General features: G+C 36.7%; 3 protein-coding genes across 5 annotated transcripts; 1 reads left to right on the top strand and 2 right to left on the bottom strand.

Annotated features, from left to right (window-relative positions):
* Positions 1–206: 206 nt before the first annotated feature.
* On the bottom strand, positions 207–5,607 carry dbf4 (DBF4 zinc finger). The gene is made up of 12 exons (XM_033981533.2): positions 5,141–5,607; positions 4,294–4,448; positions 3,727–3,906; positions 3,229–3,279; positions 3,084–3,153; positions 2,626–2,702; positions 2,481–2,520; positions 2,354–2,399; positions 2,158–2,277; positions 1,744–1,849; positions 1,165–1,280; positions 207–1,083 (listed from the first exon to the last, which is right to left on the bottom strand). The coding sequence occupies exons 1-12, from the start codon at positions 5,187–5,189 to the stop codon at positions 354–356; spliced, it is 1,740 nt and encodes a 579-aa protein (XP_033837424.1). The 5' UTR covers positions 5,190–5,607; the 3' UTR covers positions 207–353.
* A 460-nt stretch (positions 5,608–6,067) lies between these two features.
* Positions 6,068–9,525, top strand: slc25a40 (solute carrier family 25 member 40). 2 transcript variants are annotated; one of them, XM_033981073.2, is made up of 10 exons: positions 6,068–6,204; positions 6,348–6,448; positions 6,534–6,593; positions 6,684–6,790; positions 6,901–6,968; positions 7,057–7,181; positions 7,900–8,183; positions 8,679–8,760; positions 8,853–8,930; positions 9,032–9,525. In XM_033981073.2, exons 2-10 carry the CDS (start codon positions 6,355–6,357, stop codon positions 9,154–9,156), a joined length of 1,023 nt encoding a protein of 340 aa, XP_033836964.1. In that variant the 5' UTR covers positions 6,068–6,204; positions 6,348–6,354; the 3' UTR covers positions 9,157–9,525. The 2 variants fall into 2 exon arrangements, with proteins under 2 accessions (XP_033836964.1, XP_033836963.1); XM_033981072.2 differs by having other exon boundaries at positions 6,108–6,204; positions 6,534–6,790; positions 9,032–9,260.
* Positions 9,526–11,518: 1,993 nt separating this feature from the next.
* rundc3b (RUN domain containing 3b) lies at positions 11,519–17,111 on the bottom strand. 2 transcript variants are annotated; one of them, XM_033980500.2, is made up of 10 exons: positions 17,023–17,111; positions 16,328–16,443; positions 15,820–15,953; positions 15,433–15,518; positions 15,272–15,361; positions 14,247–14,327; positions 13,560–13,734; positions 12,587–12,744; positions 11,839–11,985; positions 11,519–11,759 (listed from the first exon to the last, which is right to left on the bottom strand). In XM_033980500.2, exons 1-10 carry the CDS (start codon positions 17,109–17,111, stop codon positions 11,654–11,656), a joined length of 1,182 nt encoding a protein of 393 aa, XP_033836391.1. In that variant the 3' UTR covers positions 11,519–11,653. The 2 variants fall into 2 exon arrangements, with proteins under 2 accessions (XP_033836391.1, XP_055084037.1); XM_055228062.1 differs by lacking the exons at positions 11,519–11,759; positions 11,839–11,985 and having other exon boundaries at positions 12,583–12,744.
* Between the last annotated feature and the right edge of the window lie 6,226 nt (positions 17,112–23,337).

The raw sequence follows: 23,337 nt of genomic DNA, 5'->3' as shown, positions 1-23,337 counted from the left end.
AAAAAACAATAATTGTGCAAGGCATATTTCATTATGTTCAAATTTTATACACGAATGGGTTTGCATAAATAAAAAACATAATTAAAACTGTAAATCAACGTGGAAGCAGATGCCATTGCCACTTGCATTCACCTTTCTAAACACACATCTAAACATATTGCATTTTCTTACTGTTAGTGGGACTACACTCTTTATCAACAAGTCTTAAAAGTCAATATATTTAATTTAATTCTTCTCTTTAGATCTTTAATCACAGCCCACACATTCACAGAGATGTGTTACACATTCAGATCATCAGGACCTTAAGTACATTCAAAACTGCAGAGTGAGTTATTTCGATTCCCTTTGGAGCTTTATTCAAACCCATGAAACTCAATGTCCATATCGTCACTGTCCTGAAACAGCTCCCTCAACCTCGTCAGGCCGTCACTCTGCTCCACGCTTAGACTGCTGACCAATGGGCCGAGCATTTTTTGTCTTTTACGTTTATAAACTTTAATTTTTCTCTTGATCATCTCCTCGGGAACAAAGTCCTCAGATGAACCCCCTTTGAGTGAAACATAGTTTTCAGTTGATTGTTTGTGCACTAGCATTCTTCTGTGCGCTGCAGTGCATAGACCAGACTCCAGTTTAGTCTCTGGATTTGTCTCATTTAAAGTTTGTGAAAGAGGTTCAGTTTTGCTATTCACATCTCCAAGTGCTTCTGTGCTATGGCTCAGTGAGAGATGTGCCTCACTGAAGCCTGGGTGAGGTGCTGGACTGGCACCTGTAGGGGGAGCCAGTTCTTCGTTTCTGTGAGGCCGCTGTTCTTTTATATTTGAGGTGAAGGTGTGTCTAGGCGGCTGTTTGCGTTTTGAGTCTGAAAAAGTGCTGTTTTTTCTTCTTTTGTTTGTTTTGTGACAGACAGAAGGCGCTGCAGCTGTGGTTTTTAAAGGAGGTATTGAACTCCGCTCCTCTTTCCTCTCATGGTTTTGGGATTGAAACAATTCAAGCTTCACAACAGAATCAACTCCATCCTCGGCTCTTGGCTTATCCACAAATGGTCCCGGCACGCTCAGGACTGACGACACACTACACTTCGGCCTAAGAAAAAATATACACAAGATGAATCTCATCTGAAAATAATAAATAAGTTAATGTAGAAAGTGATGCAGTAAAACATACTTTTTAAGTTTATTTCTGAAGGGGATGAAGTTGCAGTGCATCGCTGACACAAGTTTGTCCACAATAAAATACTCATCACTTTTGGCAAAAGTTTTGTGTCGATCACTTTGTAGATGCTGGAAAAATGTTCAGAAAACTGTTTATTAACACTGACTTTTCTAAAACTTTCGTAAGTGTTTAAAAAGTTCAACGTGCTCAACTGTACGGCTCACACATGTATGCATGGATGAAAACAGCACTTTACATGCACCAAAATCTCATTATTATCCAATTTCTGGGCCTTTAAGATTATTCAAGAGATGCAAATCGCAATATGTGATATGTAATAACAGTCTATGATGTGATCTGATGATAAATCTGAAGATTTTGCTGTTAACATATCATTTTAATAGTGTTATAAAAATCTAATTTTGAGTGCACATGTGACCACAGCTACTGATAATTAAATAACCAAATGATTAAACCATAGGTCAACCATATGAAGTAAACCATAGGTCAGGTTCATACAAATTGGTTTCAGTCATAAATTCCTACATGGTGCATTCAGTGATAGAGTGAAAGATAAAACATGACACTCACTGTTGTGATGTTGTCATATTTCAGCAAACAGCATTCACAATATCCTCCTAGCTTCTTCTTCTTTCGTTCGTTCGGTCTCTCGTCAGAGGCTAAAGCTCTCACTCCTCTGTTTCAGGGCACAGTTTTAGCCATTTACTTTAAAAAATATGTAAAACCACTCAAGAAGTTACAGATACTTGGAAAAGTTGAAATTTTGCATGTTACTATGTATTTTACAATAAAAGAAATCAAAGAGGATTTGGACATATTTTTGTGACTGCGTGATTACCTTTAGAGCCGCCCCATCATAAAGAGTAATATTTTATCCATGTATCATCTTAAATAACTTCACTAACCAGTGGAGTTGCTTTGATGGCTGACTGTCAATGTGTAAAGTAACATCTGATGTTATTTTTAGCTGTAGTTTAGAAATACCTTTGGGTCCTGTTTCCTGCAGCATCTTTGTTCTCTAAACAGAACGGAGTACAGGGAGGATGCGTCGACAGGGTGAACTCTGGGACATTTGTCAGTCTGAGGTAAAATGGCCGATAGTGTCTGAAGAACAGACAAAATATTATGACCATCATTCTATAGTGATCACAGAATAAATATTTTATCAAAACAGCCTCACCTGCTTGCATCTTCTACTTTGACAAAGGGTTTACCTATACGTCCACCTAGAATTTAATTTTAAAACATCACACATCAGAATATGAACAACCGCCTGTTTAATTAAAGTAATAAAGAAAGATCATTACCTTTGGATTTTTGAAAACTAAGTTTTGACTCATTTTTTAGCTAAAGAAAAAAAGAGACAGAAATTCAGTTTAACTATGACCCAACATACAACAGTAGGCTACAGATAAACTACAATATATAATAGATATTTATGAGGGGACTCACATTTGTTTTGACAACAGCTGGAGCAGGTTGCTGACAAGAAATGCTCTTTTTCTTCTTACTAACATAAGATATTACATCTAAAAACAGTGAAGAAAAAGTGAATTCATTTGCCAACCAATAAATGCTATTTGAAAAAGTCATCAGTCTTGTAATTTACTCGTAGTATAGTGTCTGTGTAATCCCTAAGTCGACAAGGTCTGATCCATAGTAAAAGCAATCGAAATATGAATAAATTCTTGATAAAATCCACTATATATTATTGTCATTGCTAATATCTCTAGAAGAAGCTAACAAAAAGAAAAACACTTTTTTGGCAATTTTTCAAAACAGAGTCATCTGTTTTTGCTAATGAACTCAAGTATTATCTTTATCAAATTGCCCAGTTCTTGTATTTGTCATAAGATCAAGACCATACCTGTATAGGATATAAATGTAAAATACTATTGCAGACAACTTACCATCTAAATAAAGGATCTTCACGCCCCACTCCAAAGCATTTGAGAGAATTTTGTTCATCCGAATCCTCTCCTAAACAAACAGAAACACATCAGCTCAAATACTTAGAGGTCAGTGCCTCAGGTCGTTAATACGGGCTTGACAAACCTGCTCCTTCACCACTTTCTTCACTAAAGACTTTCCCTGGCTCATGGCAACCTGCAAAGAAGCAACAGTCAAGATATACATTCAACGTCTTAAATTTTTTATATGGTACAGAGTTTAGAACTTTATTTCTGTATTTTTTGTTTCTGGCATTCCTGAAAGTAGAAAGTGATTTGTGGCCTGGATGCCATTTTAAGGGAGACCTTTCTCTATCAGTGAACTGCCCTCAATATGGCTTAAGGTTCATATTTTTGTTAATGCATGTATAATGTTTGTATATTGGAAATAGAACCTAATATAACAGACATGCAGAGATGCAATATACAAAAAATACTCTGTAAAGCATTTTGTGATTTTTAGTTGACAAAGTGCAGAATAACAAGTTATATAAAATACCAACATGTAAGGCAGTGGGATATGTTGTAATGGCCGGGATGCAATAACAACATTCAGAATAAAATGTCATTTGTTCATTTAAACTACAGATGAAACAAAACTTACAGTGTCTTTTTGGAGCTGGGAGGTGCTCTTGGTGCCGTCTCCGGAACAGAGCTGAGGGGAACTAGGCCCAGACTCTGGACTCGGCGCCGGTGAGTCCTGTCTGAGGCACTGCACATATTTGGCTTCTCTTTTATTGGAGACAAGATACTTTATATCTTTACTGAAGAACTTTTCAACCGTCTGTGTGACAAAAAGTGGACATTTTTGTTTTCAGATTGTAGAAAGTGATGATGTCATTATCCCAAAATTCATCTAAAGTAAAAGTTGCAAATGTGGAACCAGTGTTGATTTTGACCAAAAACATAGTCTTTCCTCAATCAATTGAATTTCATGCAAAGTTGGCCAATCTATACTATTATTTATTTGAGCAGAAAAGCTTTACAGAGTTTCAAAAAGACCTTTTCATACACACATAATAATTGGATATTCAATTCATATTAATCCTGTTGCACTTCTTCTAGGCCCATCATGATAATTACTATATCGACTTATCGTTCAATATATGAACAATACATATTGCTTTACAGTAGTTGTCAGATGAAGTGAAAAGTGTTTGAATGGTCTTACCCCTCCTAATAATTCAATATCACTTTCTAACGTCTCTGCCACTTTATTAGACGTTAGGTCCAGGTAAAACACTTTCCCAGTAAATGGTTTGACTCGAGGAGTTTGTGAGGCACATGGGGTCGCTCTCGTCTGAATCAGTGCACGTTTATCACAGTCTAGATTAAAGAGACTTCATTACTAGAGAATACACAAGGCAGCATTACTAATAAAGACATGACTTAACAAGAACCTTATTTTGAATCATGACCACTTATACTGATACCACTGTCCGTTACATTTTTCATTAAATGTATGCTATGTAACTTTTTTGGCGGAGGGTCTGCCACCTGCTTGCGTCCATGGAGATGCAGAAAAGTTCCACAGTATAAACATTAACATAACACCATCAGTCTGACCAGAACTGAAGAAGCAACAATGTTCTTTTGCTATTAACATATGTATAACCTTGGAGACAATCAGGTGACACCATCAGGTAAAATTACAGTAACTTTCTGTGGAGAGACAACCCAATTCACAGTCAAAGTTCTGTAAATTGATGTTTTAAAAAAATTCAAGGTGAACACTTTTAATGTCATATTGTGGAACATTCCAGACAAGGTACTAACATCTCTATGGAGATAAGGAGGCGGCAAATCCTCTACCAGAAAAGTGACATTAATTTAAGCTTCATAAAATGGAGCATATGGAGAATACTACTTCCACGGATAATGTCACTATGAATTATAAAGTTTTTACATGGATTTTAAGCAAAGTATCATTTGAAGAAGCAGTAAAGTGGGCTGAACGTAATGTAACAGGGTAGTTAAAAAGGTTATCGTTAAAATAAGCAATATTATTAATACAATACCTGGCAATCGCCCCTTGTTGTGCCTGGGCTTCATGATATTCTCCTTCATGAAGTAGCCCCTCTCTCAGAAGGGCGTTGTAAACAAAAACACGCCGTTGGAGAAAGTCCCGCTGAATTGTGATTAAAAACAACTAACTTTAACATAAGTAGCACCAAAGTATATGTCCAGACATGAATAAAAAGATGAACGCTTATTTAAAATATCCGCTGTTACTTTAAGTCGCACGCGTCACGTCCCTTCGTTGTTGACCACAGTTAGCTAGCTATGTCGATTAGCTTTTTCTCTTTTACTTGCGCTATAGAAAACCAAAATAATATCTTTATAATCGACTAAAGCCAAGTCATTGTGGTCGTCAGGTGTAGGCGAAAAAAGGCTTGGATTTAGGAGGATAAAACATTTGTATTTTGGAAAAACCTCAGCACAAATGCTTCTTTTCGCCCGTTCCCGCTTTAACTGAATCTAGAATAGAAAGTGCGTTGCCAGTTAGAAAAGTATCCTCCGCGATCTCAATTTGGTTGACACTTGCTTAATCTAAATAAATACAACATTTTAATATATTGTACGAACTGTAAATATATATATGAAAGTATTAGTCTTATTATTCTGTTGGCTATGTCTTTTTGCTTTATGTTCAAGAACCTGAAAAGAAGATAAGTTTCACCAAACCTGGCAACGTAACATGTCCATTTCGTGCGCCTGCGCAATGTAACATCAACAAATTGGATACTAGTTTTTAACAGATTTTAACAATTCGTGCAATCTTACAAATTTGGATATAAGCTCATATCATTGCTTAACAACATTTACATTGCATTTTGTAATAACTTTAAAGCTCAGTTTTAGCTATAAATGTGTAATATCTTTGGACTACACACGAGGGCGATAACATTGGGCAGTCGATAAGGAAACACAGGAAGCAAATGCAAGCGCGTGTAATGTAATAGGTCAAATCATGGATGTATAAGAAGAACAACATTTTATTATGCTTTCATGGGTCAAAGACAACCAATAAGTTATGAAGACAAGAGAAATGTGTGTATTTATACAAGGGATCCTCTAACAGGTGGGTTTTTTATTAATTATTCGTTTGTCCAAATAACACGAATTGTTTTATGTCATTCAGCGATTGCATGTGTGCACTGCTCACATGACATATGCGACTAGCGTTGTGTCTCTCATTAACCTTGGATTAAATGGGTTTTGCAGTGACAGAATGAGTTGTCAAAGCACAGCATCCAATGTTAGAATTACTCCAGTCCAGCAAATGGTGTCATCATGTTCTGGGGCAATTCTCACATCTTTGTTTGGTAAGGAAATATGTATACATGATATGTTTACAATTACTTTTTATCAGTTGAGTGTTGTGTGTTTACTTGTAAATGTTATTTTCAGTCACTCCCTTAGATGTTGTTAAGATTAGACTCCAAGCACAGAGAAAACCATTCCCCAAAGGTATTTTTCTATATTTTTATGTTTGTTTTAATGTGTTTCACTGTGTAAGTCACAAGTTTATAACTATGACTCTTATTAACTTTGATTCAGGGAAGTGTTTTGTCTACTGCAATGGCCTCATGGACCACATATGTGTGTGTATGAATGGAAACTCCAGGGCTTGGTACAAGGCCCCTGGTCGCTTCAATGGCACAGTGGTAAAATACTTGTAAACGTCTACTTTGAATTTACATATTTTACATATTTGGTTACTATAAGTTTAATTGACTGTACATTTTTTGTAACTGTGAGCTGTTTACATTTACAGGATGCTTTTATCAAAATAATGCGTTATGAGGGGATCAAGTCTTTATGGAGTGGCCTTCCTCCAACTCTGTGAGCATAAATGAAATCCTTGTGTTATTTAAATTTACCAAAAATATCCATTATCATTTTAATTTTTTTATTACTGTGTTTTGTGCAGAGTTATGGCAGTCCCAGCCACTGTAATCTACTTCACATGTTATGACCAGCTGTGTATGATGATGAAGGCCCAAATGACAAATCACACACAGGAAGCTCCTCTGTTTGCTGGTGCAATTGCTCGAGGTAAATCTTAAAATAATATAAACTTAAGTTATTTCATAAACAATGAGGAATGTGCTTATTATGGCAGCTCTTGATACACACAAAAGTAAATATAACACAAAAAATGAATGCATTCCAATGCAGATAAGAAAAATAGAAACTACATAGAAGAATAATACTTAGATTTGCACATTTAAAAAAAATAGTTTCAGTTCATAGTGCACATTTCTTACATGTCCAGGAGGAGTATTAACAAACTGAAATAGGACTGACAAGAACTCTTTTACAATGATTTGATTGTAAATAATATTTCATCCCTGATAGAAACTATAATTTTCACAAATTAATTTATCATTCCAAATGTGTCCGTCACTTTTTAAATCTCTCTACTTTCTCTCAGTCCAGGAACAAGAACAACGGTCAGTTTAGCAAACTGAAATATGACATTTAAATGCTATATCATAGTGTAGGTATGCACACAACAACTGCTATATGAATACAAGGATCTTATACTTTTCACAATGACTTTACAGAAGTTTAAACTAGAGAGTATAATACATAAGACGCCATGGAGAAGGGATATATTGTTATTTGCAGACTTGTCATAGTAATTAAGTGTGAAAAGCCCAGATGATGAAACCCAGGAAGAGCAGCCCTAGTAGAATTTATGCTTTTCCCAAATTAATTTGTCATACTAACCATGTCCATCCATTCTTAAATTTCACTTCTTTTTGCATAGTTGGCTCGGCGACAGTGATCAGCCCATTGGAGCTCATTCGTACAAAGTTGCAGTCGCAGAAACAGTCCTATAGGCAGTTGACGGACTGTATTCGATCTGCGGTGGAGACTGAGGGCTGGTGGTCGCTATGGCGTGGTTTGGGTCCCACTCTCCTCAGAGATGTGCCCTTCTCTGCCATGTACTGGTACAACTACGAACGAGCCAAAGCTTTATTGTGTCAGCACTACAATATCTCTGAGCCAACTATTAGTATCAGCTTCATATCGGGAGCTTTGTCTGGATCGGTAAGTTTTAACATGGAAAACAACTGAATCTAAATAACTAGAATATTTTCTAGTTTGTAAGTATTTATGGTTATCATCATACTAATTTTACTTGATTTTGACACTAAGGAAAAACCTTGATGATACCCAGTGAGAATAACAAAAACACTGATACAGAATAGAATGTAAGTGGTTTATGTGATACATTCTCTTAAGGTTTAAATGTAGTCTAGTGACATAGTTTCAATACTAGTTTTATAATTAGTATCTGGGTGAATTAACTTTAGAGTAAGACTTTTCCATTTGCATACTCTACTGAATATTTTAGTACAAAAATGGCAACCACCAATCAGAAAGGCCTTGAAACAAATCCAAAAATCTGTACCAAGTGAAATCTATTCAAATTAAGATGTTAGCTGTAATCCAAAACATTTTGACTTGTGTAGATATTCTTTTTTGCACTGAGCACAAAACATTAACAAGTAGTTTGATGTTTAAACAAGTCTCACCTTACAGTTTGCGGCCATTGTTACGCTACCTTTTGATGTGGTCAAAACAAGAAGACAGGTGGAGCTGGGTGAACTGCAAGCTAAGAACTGTAAATATAATATTAATAATAAAATCTCATGATTATTTCCTAATATTGTAGTCTACTGTTGGTTTTATATTATCTGTCTTTAATTTGCACAGTGTCGTGTCAGGGGTCCTCGACTTTCAGATGTATGCAAAAGATTGTGGTGGAGCAAGGCTTGTCTGGGCTGTTTGCTGGTAAGTTTGACCAGTCAAAAACAGTATCCTTAGTTTGATCAGATCATATTTGTACGTTTTTTTATGTTTTTAGTGTTTAATGTTTTGTTGTTTTCCACCAGGTTTTCTACCCAGGTTGATTAAAGTGGCTCCTGCCTGTGCCATCATGATAAGCACATATGAGTTTGGGAAGGCTTTTTTCCATAAGCGCAATCAGGCGAGATCATTACAATATAGCGAATACTAGCGACGATAAGAACAGAAAAATATGCCAACTCAACAAATTATGTATAAAAACAGACGTATTTAAGAAATGTATATGATTTATTTATACTGTGTAGTTTTATGTTCACATTTGTAATTTTTGTTGAACAAATAAACAAAAATATTTTTTTAAATCTAAGAAAAACAGCAGGTGGCAGTATTAACATTTGTTACCACACGCACCTACATAAAGCTCTTTGATTGTGTTGCCTCGTGGAGATCCAGTTTGTTACAGGGGAAAAATAATAATATAATAATAATATAAAATAAAATATGTGAACATGTGAGAAGAGGACTTGTATCTTCCATGTCTAACCTGTGCATAATAAACTGTGACTTTAAATTTAAATTATAATAAACCAGGGGTCTTTATTCTTTTATAAGTAGCTCCTCAAATATGAGTTCTACTTAAGCTTGTCACTTTCAGTGGTGGAATGAAATGAAGTACAAATAGTAAAGTGCTATATTAAGTGTACATTTTAGGTATCTGTACTTTACTTAATTACATTTTAAAGTGGATACTTTTTATTTTTATAAACTTTCTACTCCACTACATTTTGAACACGACTGAAAAACAAAAGTATTTTTTATTGTTTGCGGCCTGTTGAAAATGACCTTATTTTTTAACACATTCTTAATTTGAGCAAACAAAAACATACAAATAAAAACAGCTAAAACTGATTGATTCAGTTGTTTCGGTTCAACAAAATTCAGCACTATTCTGTATTTTGATACAGAATAGTCTCTACATTTCAAGCTTTATTGTCTCAAAATCTGCACAAAATAAATTGACTTTTCCAGTACATTTTTTAAATGGCTACTTTAATACTTTTATTTAAGAAGAATTTTTCAGGTGATACTTCTACTTGAGTTTTGTTTGGGGTTTTTTTTGCTATGGTATCTGTATTTTTATTTAAGTAACAAAATTGACTTCCACCACTGGTCAATTTTGATCCATATTTGCCTAACAGTCCACTTAAATGTAAACTTTGGCTAAACTGAATTTGAACTAAACCCAGAACTAAATTTGGACTAGAACAAGAACAGGACCAACTCAAGTCCACATCGACTTAAAGTAACCGGCTTAAATCTGGACTGGAGTGTGAATGCACCTTTGAAGTGGCTTCCATTGTGCAATAGTTAGCTATTCATGAATTACGAAAAAAAGGTAAATGTTAAGAGAAAGAACAAAGATTTCCCCTGGGCCAAATGTAGCAGCCCTCAGGAAATACAGAAACCTCCACTTACATTTTTGTCTCGTAAAAGTAGCTGTGAAGGGGAAAGGAGACAGATCTCTGCTTGAATATTAATGAATGCCTTTTGACAACCTAAAGGCATAATTCTGCAATATACAATGCACTGCTGGTTATTGGTAAGAAAGAAGTACTGAATATTCCCTGACCATTATTGACAAAATTAAGTATTTTAGATAACATTTTGTCATTTGTTTACTTTTGAAATATAATAACCAACTGATGTACCGGTAATATTAATAGTAACCCATAATAATTACTGTATAATGAATTAGAATACGTTATGGCTTATTTCAGGGGTTCTCATTTACTTCTTAAATAAAACACTGAGGCACATAACTCAATGGCCATTAAAGGTTCTATATTATGCAAAATTGACTCTTGTGAGCTTTACGCCTTGTTAGAATGTTGTTACCTCTTCAGAAACATACCTGGAGTTGTGTTTTGTTTCATTCACACATATTCGACATGTTTGACATTTTATTAGTCTGTTTACATCTCCAAAGCTCACTGTTTTCAAGTTAACAGTTACCTTTTAGCTTTAGTTCAGTAGAGATAGGCAATTCCAGGGCTGAAATCATCCAAATTATTCTAGTGAAAACGGATGGAGCTTAAAAACAGTGGAGCACTTCCTGTATTACCTCATGACATCACAAGGTGGAACATGGTGTTTTCTGTTTGAGCAAAGAATGCACCCTAAATATGCAGGGTTTGTGTGTTAAACATGTGTGAATGAAACAAAACACAACTCCATGTATGTTTTTTGATGAGGAAACAACATTATAACATAGATCAGAAAATAGATTAATATGGCCCTTTAAAGAGATATAGGAAATAACAATGGTACTTTCTTTAACCAATTGTAGAAGTTAAGAGAAATGGCAACAAAATAACAATAATAACAATAACAACAATAATAATAATAATAATAGTCCACATCCAATATAAATAAGCTTTGGAAAAAAACACAATTTATGAAAAAGTCAACATTCAGTAAACTAAACATTTAAGTTAACATAATCTTGTAAAGCTGGTACACTTACTAAATATCAAGATATTTCCGATGGCTTTTTCTATAAGGAACTGTGTATTCTTCAATGCTCCAGTTGCTTCTTATGACCACGAAGCGCAAACTAGTTGGAACCACACACTATGTTTAGAAAAGCATTTTTTTTTCTACCTGGCTGACATTGACACAGTTTTATTGCACACAAAATATCCCTGCCTTCACTTACTGGTATCAGAATGGGTTAACTTTGCACTTGATGGCTGACTTTCTAAATGCTTAAACTGTGGTGGTTCCAGTAAATTCTTCAAACTATGAGAAGTACTCCTAAAAATAAGGACAAAAGTCAGTGAAACAACATTATAAGATGGTGCATACGTTATAATAAAAACACAAATTTACATACTTTTCCCACTGTCCAATGCTTTTCTTATAGAGCAACGTATCCAAGGCGACAGCATTTGTGTCGAGGGCGTGAGGAGACGGCCACTGGTTTGTGAGGTGGGCTGTCAGCTCCCGTCTGGACCGCAAGTCGTTGTTTTTAAGCATCGTCCTAAAGATAAAAGTCACATTGAAATTACAACCAAAGGAAGAATTATATACCAAATGTATCTAGTCTGCAGCTGGCACACAGATGAACGTGTGGGAGTTGAATCCTCCATATATTATTATTATTATTATTATTATTATTATGCCATTGTTGAATATTGGTTATATTTTCAATAATAGAACTTTTTGTTATGCAAAAACAGTGCATATGAGCTCTAACGTAAAGTTTGCATTTCATTCATGAGAAATATCCAAAAGGTTAATTCACTTAAGTTGAACCTGATCAGTTCTATAAAGCCATGTTTCCATTGGTTCACTACGCAAAGTATCAGTACAGGCCGCAAGTGTATTCACTACCTTAACCGTACCCCCAGGCAGTTACTGTTTTCCTGATTCCTGATTTCCTGGTGCACAGCACTCACGTATAAAGATCGAACATATTATATTCCCAGTGCATAATGCATCTAACATGAGCCAAACCCAATACAATAGATAAAGAGATACTAAAACAAGGCAAAGAGGCACAGCAAAAGGAAATAAATGCAGAAAAACGATGTCAACTAAAACCCAGTAAGTTCTTTCCTAATTCTGCCCCCCTCACTCACAGTTGGTCCTGCAGCTCCAGTATGATGTAGTCCAGCTGCTGTTTGTCCATTGTGTGACTGAGCTGTGCGTCTGTCAGGCTCTGCTCCAGCGCTCTGTTCTGGGACACAGCCTGTGACAGCTGAGCCTCTCGCAACCGTACCAGTTCCTCCAGGTAACTCTAACATACAAACAATGTGTGTTTAAACTTTACAATAATATTGCATTTACAAGGCCACTGTAGATAAGATGCAGATTATGCAGACAATTTAATTATATTTTATTTGCTGTGATAGGACCCTCTGATAATCTCAAGAGATTGCTATATTTAGATTCAGGGCAGCTCTATGTTTATATAGGAACATGTAATGTCTTCTGCTCCACACCGTGCCCACGTACTCCTCCTATTGATCAGCCTCTGTCATGGGCTGTGTGAGTGACAGGTGGATTTAACAAATTAGGTTGTTTACACATTCGGTTGCTATTGTAAATATTACAATTTAATAACTTAATATCTGTGTAAATAAATTAAAAAAAGATCATCCTCATTGGTTGCCTGAGATCCAGAATGCACACTTCTTCAATACTTCACAAAGATGTGTGTTTGGTCACTGGTGAATCTCCCCGTTTCCTAATGGGTGTGATTGACAGGTGGATTAGCTAATGGGGGACACGGATGGTTCGTCCTTATCGGAAAAAAAAATCACAAGAGACTGTAAATCCCGCTTTCTGCAGAGACAATGAGCGAAGCTATAAACTCTGTCAATCTCAGTGAGATACATTGGATTTTATTTGTAAATCAGAGGTGACCAGAGGTGAACTCCTGGGTTTCACATGTGTCTCTGAAAAAAAGCTAATCTGATTGCACAATCACATTTGGCCGGGCTTGAGACGCAACAGAGGATGTGGGGACCAGAATGATGTCAACATGTATAAAAAATACAGAGTGATCTCACTGTGGATTTGTCAGGCAACCACATTGGTACAGTTCCTTACCTTTTGTTCAAGAGCCATGCGGTACTTCTGCTCAAAGCGTTTGCATTTGCTGAACAGGGAGCTCTGTTCAGTGAAGATGGAGGCGGCTGTGGCGGTTTTGTCTGGAGTGCTGCTTTCACTGCCACTGCTGCCCATCGTCCTCATCTCCTCCTCGTCACTGCTGATGCTGTCTGCACTGCACAACAACACACGGTTCAGACACTACATATGATCTGGTAACAATTTCACCTACTTAGCCTTAATTCATATTTGAGCAAATAGTAAGAATGATTCAGGTTTAGTACTTCATTAATACACAAACCCTAACTTTTAAACCTAATCCCTTAATTAAGTAGTTACTAAGCTAATTCAATATTAATAAACTATTTGTTCATAATGAAGTAACTCTTTGTCCGTGCTTTAAGCTAAGTAAGGTGTAACTATCATAAAATGTAACCTTTTTTTAATGAGTAAAAAAAAAATTAATTCTGTCAACTGGACCAAAATTTTATAGTGAAGACATTTCGCTGCTCATCCAAGAGTCTTCTTCAGTTCTGCTCAGATTGGATTGAGCTAACCACATTGAAAATAAAACACCTACATGTATTTGTTTACAGCTTCTTAGTACATAGAAAAACAAAGAAAAAGTTACATAAAACTATTGTAACCTTATGTAATGAGCTTAGAGAGTAATTAAAATCCAGGTACCTCTGAACAAATTTCAAATATGGCGTGTAGTCAATGACCGCGCGGCAACTGCCATCCAGAGCCTCGCCTTTCAGACAAAAACTATGGAAAAAAAAAAATCACAATTATGGTGGTTACATTTTATTTTTCATTTTATTTATCTTATTTTAAACTGAGAAGCCCAATGAGAGCACTCAGACACTTCTTTTCATGGGTGCCCTGTTCAAAATACAGAAAAACACAAACAAAAAACAAACAAAACCAATAAGTACATAGGTCCATTTAAAACATTAAAAATAGGGACAGATGTGAGAATAAACGTTTATCACCAGATTATTAGATTGAATTTGTGGCACCAAAATATCCAGTTTTGTATGTCCTTGAATTATAAGTGTACAATGCAGTGCAGGATAATAAATAATGATTCTACCTCCTTTTACATATAATGTAATTAAGCAAAATGTACCGGTAATTAAATTTTAGCATTTGTTTTTCCATCAGCATTGGTCTGTGTGAGTGGAAGCTACGTAGAAGTTATGAAACTGTCTCTAAAGAACAATGGGCCAAGAGAGAAGCCATAGAGATTTCATTTTTTAATTTATTTTGAGCAGATTAATGAACACAAGAAGTCAGTATATATGAATCCAGTACACTTAATGCACATTTCACATATTTTTTTCTTATTTCAGTTTGAAAAATGAGTGAGTTGGAAGAAGAAAACCCATTGCTTTTAATTTATGTTCTAATGGAAGGTATGACAGGTAACATTATTATTTTTCACTATATATGTTCTGCAGGTTTAATCTAGACTACTGCAGTGGTTTGTGGGCACCAAATGATTATCTTATTTGATTAGGTTTAAGTTTCAACCTGGGATAATTTTCTGAACAACAGTAGAAATTATTATATCATTATGATTAGTAGTAGCAGTAGAAGTAATAGTAGTTCTGTAACAAAATTTTTCTAAAAATCTAATAAATAAATAAACATAAACTAGTTATATGCTCAGTTAATTAAAATAAATAAATAAATAAATAAATACATACCTGAAGTCTATGGTATTGAGGCCAATGAGTGTGTCTGCTAACAAAGCTGCCTCCTCACCCAACATAATCGCCCCGTCTTCATAGAATCTCCTGCAATAAAAGCACATATTTAAAATGTGTTTTCTGTGTATGCATGTTTTAAAGACACTAAATTAATGTACCTGGTGATTCTGAGGTCTCTTAATGCAGAGGAGATGTATTCTGCAAGTCTTTTTTCCATTAGAACTATTCTGATCCAAGCTCTGCCCTGAAAACCAACCGTAAAAATTTGGCAAACTTGTAGTGAATGTAACTTCTGACTAATCTTAGTCTGGTGCAACAGTACATGCATTATTTTGGCTCTGCATTCATACGTTTTGGAGAATTAAAGTGAAACATTGTTGCTTCTAAATTTCTCTCTTCTATCAAACAGACATTTATTCTAAAATTGATTAATCCTGACATCAATTGGCCTAAAATCAATAGAAACAGCCAGGTGTCTTTGCTTTCTTTCAGTAGAGAAAACCATGTACCTGATCAGGAGGGTGTGTATATATTTGTGAACTCACCTTTGCTCTGGACGACTGCACATTCTCCATACTCTCGATGCTTCGGATGCAGTTATGAGGGACTTTGTTACAAGCCACTTTAATGTAATCCCAGAAACTACGAGGACTTTCATAGCCAAACCATGTTGTCTGACCTAGCGAAAAAAAAAAGATCAGATCAAGCACATACAGTATATGTTTTTCTTGTGTTCACGGAGAGGTTATTACTTTGCTTTGATTATTCTACAGTATAGCATTGTACAAATCTATATTGCATTTGTACAGTTACAGTTGTTCAAAAATACCTTGAAAAAAACATATTCTTATTGTGAGTGAGTTTGACCACAGATCTGACATGTAACTCACCATGAATAGATATATATGATGCTACACTGTGGGACATTCCAGGCAAAGCAATAACATCTCCACAGACACAATCAAGTTATAATACAAGTTACATGGTGCATTTTTAATTGTAGTGTGCAAAATAAACAAAAAATTGCCCCGAAAGCAACATTGATTTGTTTACCTTTGAATTTGTGACAGAGAATGTTTTCCAGGATGGAGACAAAGTTCATAAACTCTGGAGAGGAGTCGTCTATGGTCTCGAAACAGGAACGGTCCAACAGGGTCTTCACTGAGAACCTGCGTGTACAAAAAACATTTTTCTTATGCAATATTATAATATAAATAATCATATTAACTCTAACTTCCACAGCCGCGTTATCTCTGCTGGGCGATTTATCACTGTCTAAGTAAAACTAATGGTGGATTTAGGCTTTTTAGTGTTTTGTTTGGTATAAATTAAATTAATCTAGGATAAGATACTTTGTCACTGCTGTTGTGCTGTGCTGTAATGCAATTTTCTCATAGTGGAACTGAATAATTTGTCATCCTAAAGCCTATTATTCATAACCCCATTCATATAAAACTGCTAAAAAGAGCTTATACTAATCCCTACCTTTCAAATCAGTGCTTATTTCAGCCAAGTTAAATAAAATGGCATATATTTGCTTTAAACAGGGGACTACTGACAACCAATAAAATAGTAGCAACATGAAATACATATGCAATTTTTTTAATAATCAAAAATGTGTGAAATCTGACAGCTGTGGAGCTAAAGGGCGCTGCGTTTTGGATCAGTTCAGAAGCTAAACAAACCAGTGACGATGACCCATATGAGGCAGCCTGTTCGCTGCGCCATCATGACCCACGCTCCTGTACCTGCACACGGTCAGCAGATTTCTCCTCTCCACCGCTGCACTTCTCCCGGAGGATGCCTGGATGTTGCGGACGGGATGTTGGGACGCCATCACTCCGGTTCTGGCGGTCTGTGCGCGGTGAGTCTCTGTGCGCAGCCTCCGGTCCACCTCCAAGAGCCTGATCCGTGGGTGTTGCGTCCCCCCTCCCCACACAGACAATGTAGGCTGTAGTTTATGCACGCATAGGAAAAAAAAGAAAGAAGATAATTGTCTGTAGTAATAACATATTCATTTAACAGCAATTTCCTCTTCGTTCAATTAAAAAAGGAGCATTTATGCATTTTAAATTTGGACTATATTATGTGTAAATTGGTCTTAGGGTGACATCTAGTGGTAAATAGAAGTACTTACAAGTCCAAATGAGGCAATAGGATGATGAGATGTTCACAGATCTGGAAGTAAATACTGTAAGTGCTGTGAGGTTGCTCTACAATCATTGTGCACTTGGGCAAGACACTTAACCCACCCTGTGTTCAGTGTTTGTGTAGCTGGGCCAGTGTTTCTCAAACTGTAGTGCACATACTTGTTTAGAACTACAGTGGAAATGATGGGGTACACTTTTAGACCTGGTTTAGCCCGAGATTAAACGTGGAATAGTCCTGTTGATTGATTTAGATCTGGTGGCACTCGGAATGCCAAGTCTTTTCCCACATGTGTGTGTGTGGTTCCTTGATGCTACGTGTTTGAGAGGGGAAAAAAAAGCATTATTTCATGTGGCTGTTTAATCAATTGTAACCAGCATTCATCTATTTTCTTCAAAATTACAGGTGCTTTTTGCTGCATATTCCATCCTCACAGGGGTCTCCAACCAGGCCTGGGTCTACAGGGGTGCAAAGGGTAAACTGCAATCTCATGTATAAGGGTGGTGAAGGTAGTACTGAAGAGAGTGTGTCAGTATTGCGGAGGTCAGGGGGGAGAGAGTTCCAGAGCTGGGGAGCAGAGCGGCTGAAGGCCCTGCTCCCCACGGTGACAAGCCAGGGCTGAGGGAACAGAGAGATGGAGAGAGGAAGAGGAACGGAGAGAGTGAGCGGGTGTGGCAATATGGAGGAGGTCTGAGAGGTATGGAGGTGCAAGGTTATGGATGGCTTTGAATGTGTGGAGCAGGATTTTACATTGGATGCGGTGTGAGATGGGGAGCCAGTGAAGTTGCTGTAGGATGGGTGTGATGTGGTTGATGGAAGGGGTGCGTGTGATGATGCGAGCTGCTGAATTCTGAACCAGTTGAAGTTTATGGAGTGTTTTTTGTGGGAGACCAAAGAGAAGAGAATTGCAGTAATCCAGGTGAGAAGTGGCGAGGCTGTGGACAAGTACGGCTGTGGACTGTGGTGGGAGGGAGGGTCGGACACGATTAATGTTGCGTAGGTGAAAATAGGCGGAGCGGGTGATGTTATTAATGTGAGAAGTGAAGGAGAGGGTGCTATCGAGGATGACACCCAGACTCTTAACCTGAGGGGAAGGAGAGATGGAGGAGCCGTCAATGGGTATAGAAACATTGTTGATCTTGTTTAGGGTGGATTTGGTGCCGACAAGGAGACAAGGAGTTTTATTGCTATTGAAATTATGTATTAAATATTTTTTTCTTTTTTTTCTCTTTTTTTTGTATATTTGTGTTTGCTCAAACTATGAACTTTATAAAAAAAATAATAATAATAATAAATCCCTCAGCATTTTCTCAAACAGTAATAAAAAACTTTTCACTTTTCAGTCCAGTTCAAAAATGTAGTGAAGTAGAAAATACAGATACGTGCTCTCAAATGTTGTGAAGTAAAAAAAATATCCACTTTTATTTTTTGTTATGTTTCACCAATGACCTGGGGACTGTCTCCGACCTTTTTCCCCTCAGAGAGCTATACTTTTACAAACCAAATATGGCAAAGTATTGAGTCAATAACAGACCGCTAGATGGGGTAAAGATAAATGCCTCTTCTAAAACATTAACCATTAACAGTTAATCAATGCACAAAGTTAAGCATTCAAGTATACAGTGGTCATGTGATGAATAATATTATAATATATATTGCATTTTACTGCATAGTTCCTAAATACTTTGGAGAGCTATTAGGAAGAGATACTGGATACTATAGCTGACGAACTTCAGGTTGGAGGCCCCTATAATTTAAGATGAAACATAGAAACTTGTCATTGGTCTGTTTGATTTCAAGCTAAAGTTGTTAACCTCTAAAGAAAATAGAGTCCTGGGAGATATAAGTTCTTTACTCATTTATATTTATGTACTCTCAAAAAGGAACCCGCTCCAACCAAAAGCTGTTTAAATAAACTGAGCCACAGGTGACACTAATTAGATTGATTAACCCTGAGACAAACTAAACAAGAGCAGCTCCAACACGGTGAGCTGTTGAGAAACACACAAAGACAGTTTTATATGTCTTAGAAGATTTCCAGGTGTATCCTTTTCTGATCAGACTTGGGCAAAATTGATGACAAAGGCTTAGGGTTAGTGATAAAAAAAAAAACAAATAATAAAACATAGTGATGGTGAGATGAAGCCCCATGAAGCACCGATACTTTCAGTCAACTGTGCCGACACCATCAGGATTCATTTACTCTATGGCGCCATCAAGAGGTCAATAAAATGTACTGCAATCCAGTTTCTACTTCAGCGCCATCAATTGAACAAATGTACTACAAAACCAGTGACAGGACCACAGTGAAACACATTATTAGAAATAGAAATGCACTTGTCTTAGTTGTAGTAGTGCTTCTAATTAAATAAAGAGAATTAAACCCCAATATTTTTCATTGTTTTTATTCAAAAAAGTAGCTTCTCTAAAGAAGCAGGACTAAGGCGGTTCTGCTTTTTTGTGAGGATTTCTCCTGTTTTACAAAAAATCCTCTCACAGGCACAGATGAAGCTGGAGTGCATGGTGGCCAGTGTGAATAATGTGGACATTTATTTCTTTGCTTTCTCCAGTACTGCAGTGGGTCCTCCTGTCTGTCTATTTGGTTCTGCCAGGTATTTCGGTACTTTGTTGCATTTACTGTCGGTGATGTAGATATGGGAGTTTTAGTTTGCTGAATGGACTCATCTACTGGACGCGAAAATATCAGTTTGCATGAATTTGAAGTGTGTGGCATTTTGCAGAAAGTCTGTGTCTGTGTATACATACATATGTGTATATATATATATATATATATATATATATATATATATACACACACACACCCCCCCCCCCCCACACACACACACACACACACATATGTATGTATACTCACCTGAAGGATTATTATTATAGGATACACCATACTAATACGGTGTTTGACCCCCTTTCGCCTTCAGAACTGCCTTAATTCTACGTGGCATTTAGAAATAATGGCCCATATTGATAGGAGCATCTTGCAGTTGATGGAGATTTGTGGGATGCACATCCAGGGCACGAAGCTCCCATTCCACCCCATCCCAAAGATGCTCTATCAGGTTGAGATCTGGTGACTGTGGGGGCCATTGTAGTACAGTGAACTCATTGTCATGTTCAAGAAACCAAATTGAAATGATTCGAGTTTTATGACATGGTGCATTATCCTGCTGGAAGTAGCCATCAGAGGATGGGCACATGGTGGTCAGGAAGGGATGGACATGGTCAGAAACAATGTTCAGGTAGTCCGTGGCATTTAAACGATGCCCAATTGGCACTAAGGGACCTAAAGTGTGTCAAGAAAACATCCCCCACACCATTACACCACCACCACCAGCCTGCACAGTGGTAACAAGGCATGATGGATCCATGTTCTCATTCTGTTTACGCCAAATTCTGACTCTACCATTTGAATGTCTCAACAGAAATCGAGACTCATCAGACCAGGCAACATTTTTCCAGTCTTCAACTGTCCAATTTTGGTGAGCTTGTGCAAATTGTAGCCTCTTTTTCCTATTTGTAGTGGAGATGAGTGGTACCTGGTGGGGTCTTCTGCTGTTGTAGCCCATCCGCCTCAAGGTTGTGCGTGTTGTGGCTTCACAAATGCTTTGCTGCATTCCTCGGTTGTAACAAGTGGTTATTTCAGTCAACGTTGCTCTTCTATCAGCTTGAATCACTCGGCCCATTTTCCTCTGACCTCTAGCATCAACAAGGTATTTTTGCCCACAGGACTGCCGCATACTAGATGTTTTTCCCTTTTCACACCATTCTTTGTAAACCCTAGAAATGGTTGTGCGTCAAAATCCTTGTAACTGAGCAGATTGTGAAATACTCAGACAGGCCCGTCTGGCACCAACAACCATGCCACGCTCAAAATTGCTTAAATCACCTTTCTTTCTCATTCTGACATTCAGTTTGGAGTTCAGGAGATTGTCTTGACCAGGACCACACCCCGAAATGCATTGAAGCAACTGCCATGTGATTGGTTGATTAGATAATTGCATTAAGGAGAAATTGAACAGGTGTTCCTAATAATCCTTTAGGTGTGTGTGTGTGTGTGTGTGTGTATGTGTATGTGTATATATATATATATATATATATATATATATATATATATATATATATATATATATATATATATATATATATATATATATATATATATATACACACACACACACACACACACCCACTGTGTAGGGGTGTGTGTGTGTGTGTGTATGTGTATGTGTATATATATATATATATATATATATATATATATATATATATATATATATATATATATATATATATATATATATATATATATATATATACACACACACACACACACACACACACACACACCCACTGTGTAGGGGGGTGTGTGTGTGTGTGCGGAAAACAGCCGCTCACAGGGCCAGATTGTTACCTAAATCTGAACCACTTTCTGAATCAGTCACGTGGTACAGCCGGGCAGCGAGGCTTCGGACGTCATCATTTTTAGCTCCTCCCCTAAATGAAGCAAGCCTCGATACACACATCGCGGGAACGTCCCCTCCCCTGCTCGGCACACGCTCCGAAGCCTTGACACGGAGGACACATCACCAATAAAACATCTCTAACAAATCAAAACAATCAAATTAAGCACAGTGCATTGGTGGTTTTCAGACAGAATGTGATCGTCATATTCCCAGATCGGAGGCAAGAGCCAGTTTTATATATTGATAATGTATGGTTTTGTTACAAGTTTTTGCCTAAAACAAAAAATACTAAAGTTGACCCTCATATTTTATTAGTTACTATCTGCATCTACAATATTCATTTTAGCTGCCCCCCATCTGTATTAATACTGATTTTTATAATATTATGATGCCATCTGAATGCCAGCAATAGGGAGATTTTATTCAAGAAAAATGAACTCCTTTTTAATTTCCAGTCCTGTCCCAGCATGGCGGTTAGTTGTAGGCTATAATAAACTAATTTTAGAGTCTCTGCTGCCTCTTCACCCACATGCTCAGATAATATACAGCACGTGTAAATGTGTTTTACAACTTCACCACTATGAGAAAACAACCTTTGCTCCATTGACTTGTGTCTAAAAATGTCCGTTTTCTCTGCTCGAGTTGTTCCAAGAAGTGTGGAGCTATTAGAAAACAAATAAATAGAATCTACTTAGATAGTATGCTTTAAAAAAAAAAAAAAAAAAAAAAAAAAAAATCTATTTTAATGTTGTTTTCTCATCAAAAACATACCTGGAGTTTTGTTTTATTCACACATTTAACACACAAACCCTTCATATTTAGGCTGAGTTCTTCTATCAAATATAAAACACTCTGTTCCACCTTGTGATGTCATGTGGTGATACAGGAAGTGCTGCACTGTGTTTTTAAACTCCATACACCTTCACTAGAATCATTTGGTTGATTTTAGCCCTGGAATTGCCAATCTCCAGTGAACTAAAGGTAAGGAGCTGTAGGAGCTGTTAACTTGGAAACTACCACTGCGTGACATCACAAGGTGGAACAGAGCATTTAATAATAAAGTGTTACTCAAACATGTGTGAATGAAACAAAATACAACTCTGGGTATGTTTTTGAGGATTATTGTAACATGGCGTAAAGCTCACGAGTTTTACTTTTGACTTTGTGTAGCCTACGTAATGTGTTACATCACGTCACCTGCTGCATGGAGATGTTCTTCCTTTGCTTAGAATGTTCCATAGAATGTTCGACTTATCTCCACCAGGTCAAGTTAAAGGTCAGATCTGCGGAGAGGCATGTCTAGCTCACAGAGAGGATGTCTTTCAGAGACAACCACAAAAAGATAAATATCTACTAAAATCTACTGTTAAAAAATCAGAAAATGGTAGGATTGTAACTGGTTGTCATTACTTATGATGTGCTACTTTAAGAATAGAT

This window comes from Periophthalmus magnuspinnatus, chromosome 16 (genome assembly GCF_009829125.3).
Source record: "Periophthalmus magnuspinnatus isolate fPerMag1 chromosome 16, fPerMag1.2.pri, whole genome shotgun sequence".
Taxonomy (NCBI): domain Eukaryota; kingdom Metazoa; phylum Chordata; class Actinopteri; order Gobiiformes; family Gobiidae; genus Periophthalmus; species Periophthalmus magnuspinnatus.
The sequence above is the reverse complement of the archived record's forward strand: the minus strand, read 5'-3'. Positions and strand labels throughout refer to the sequence as shown.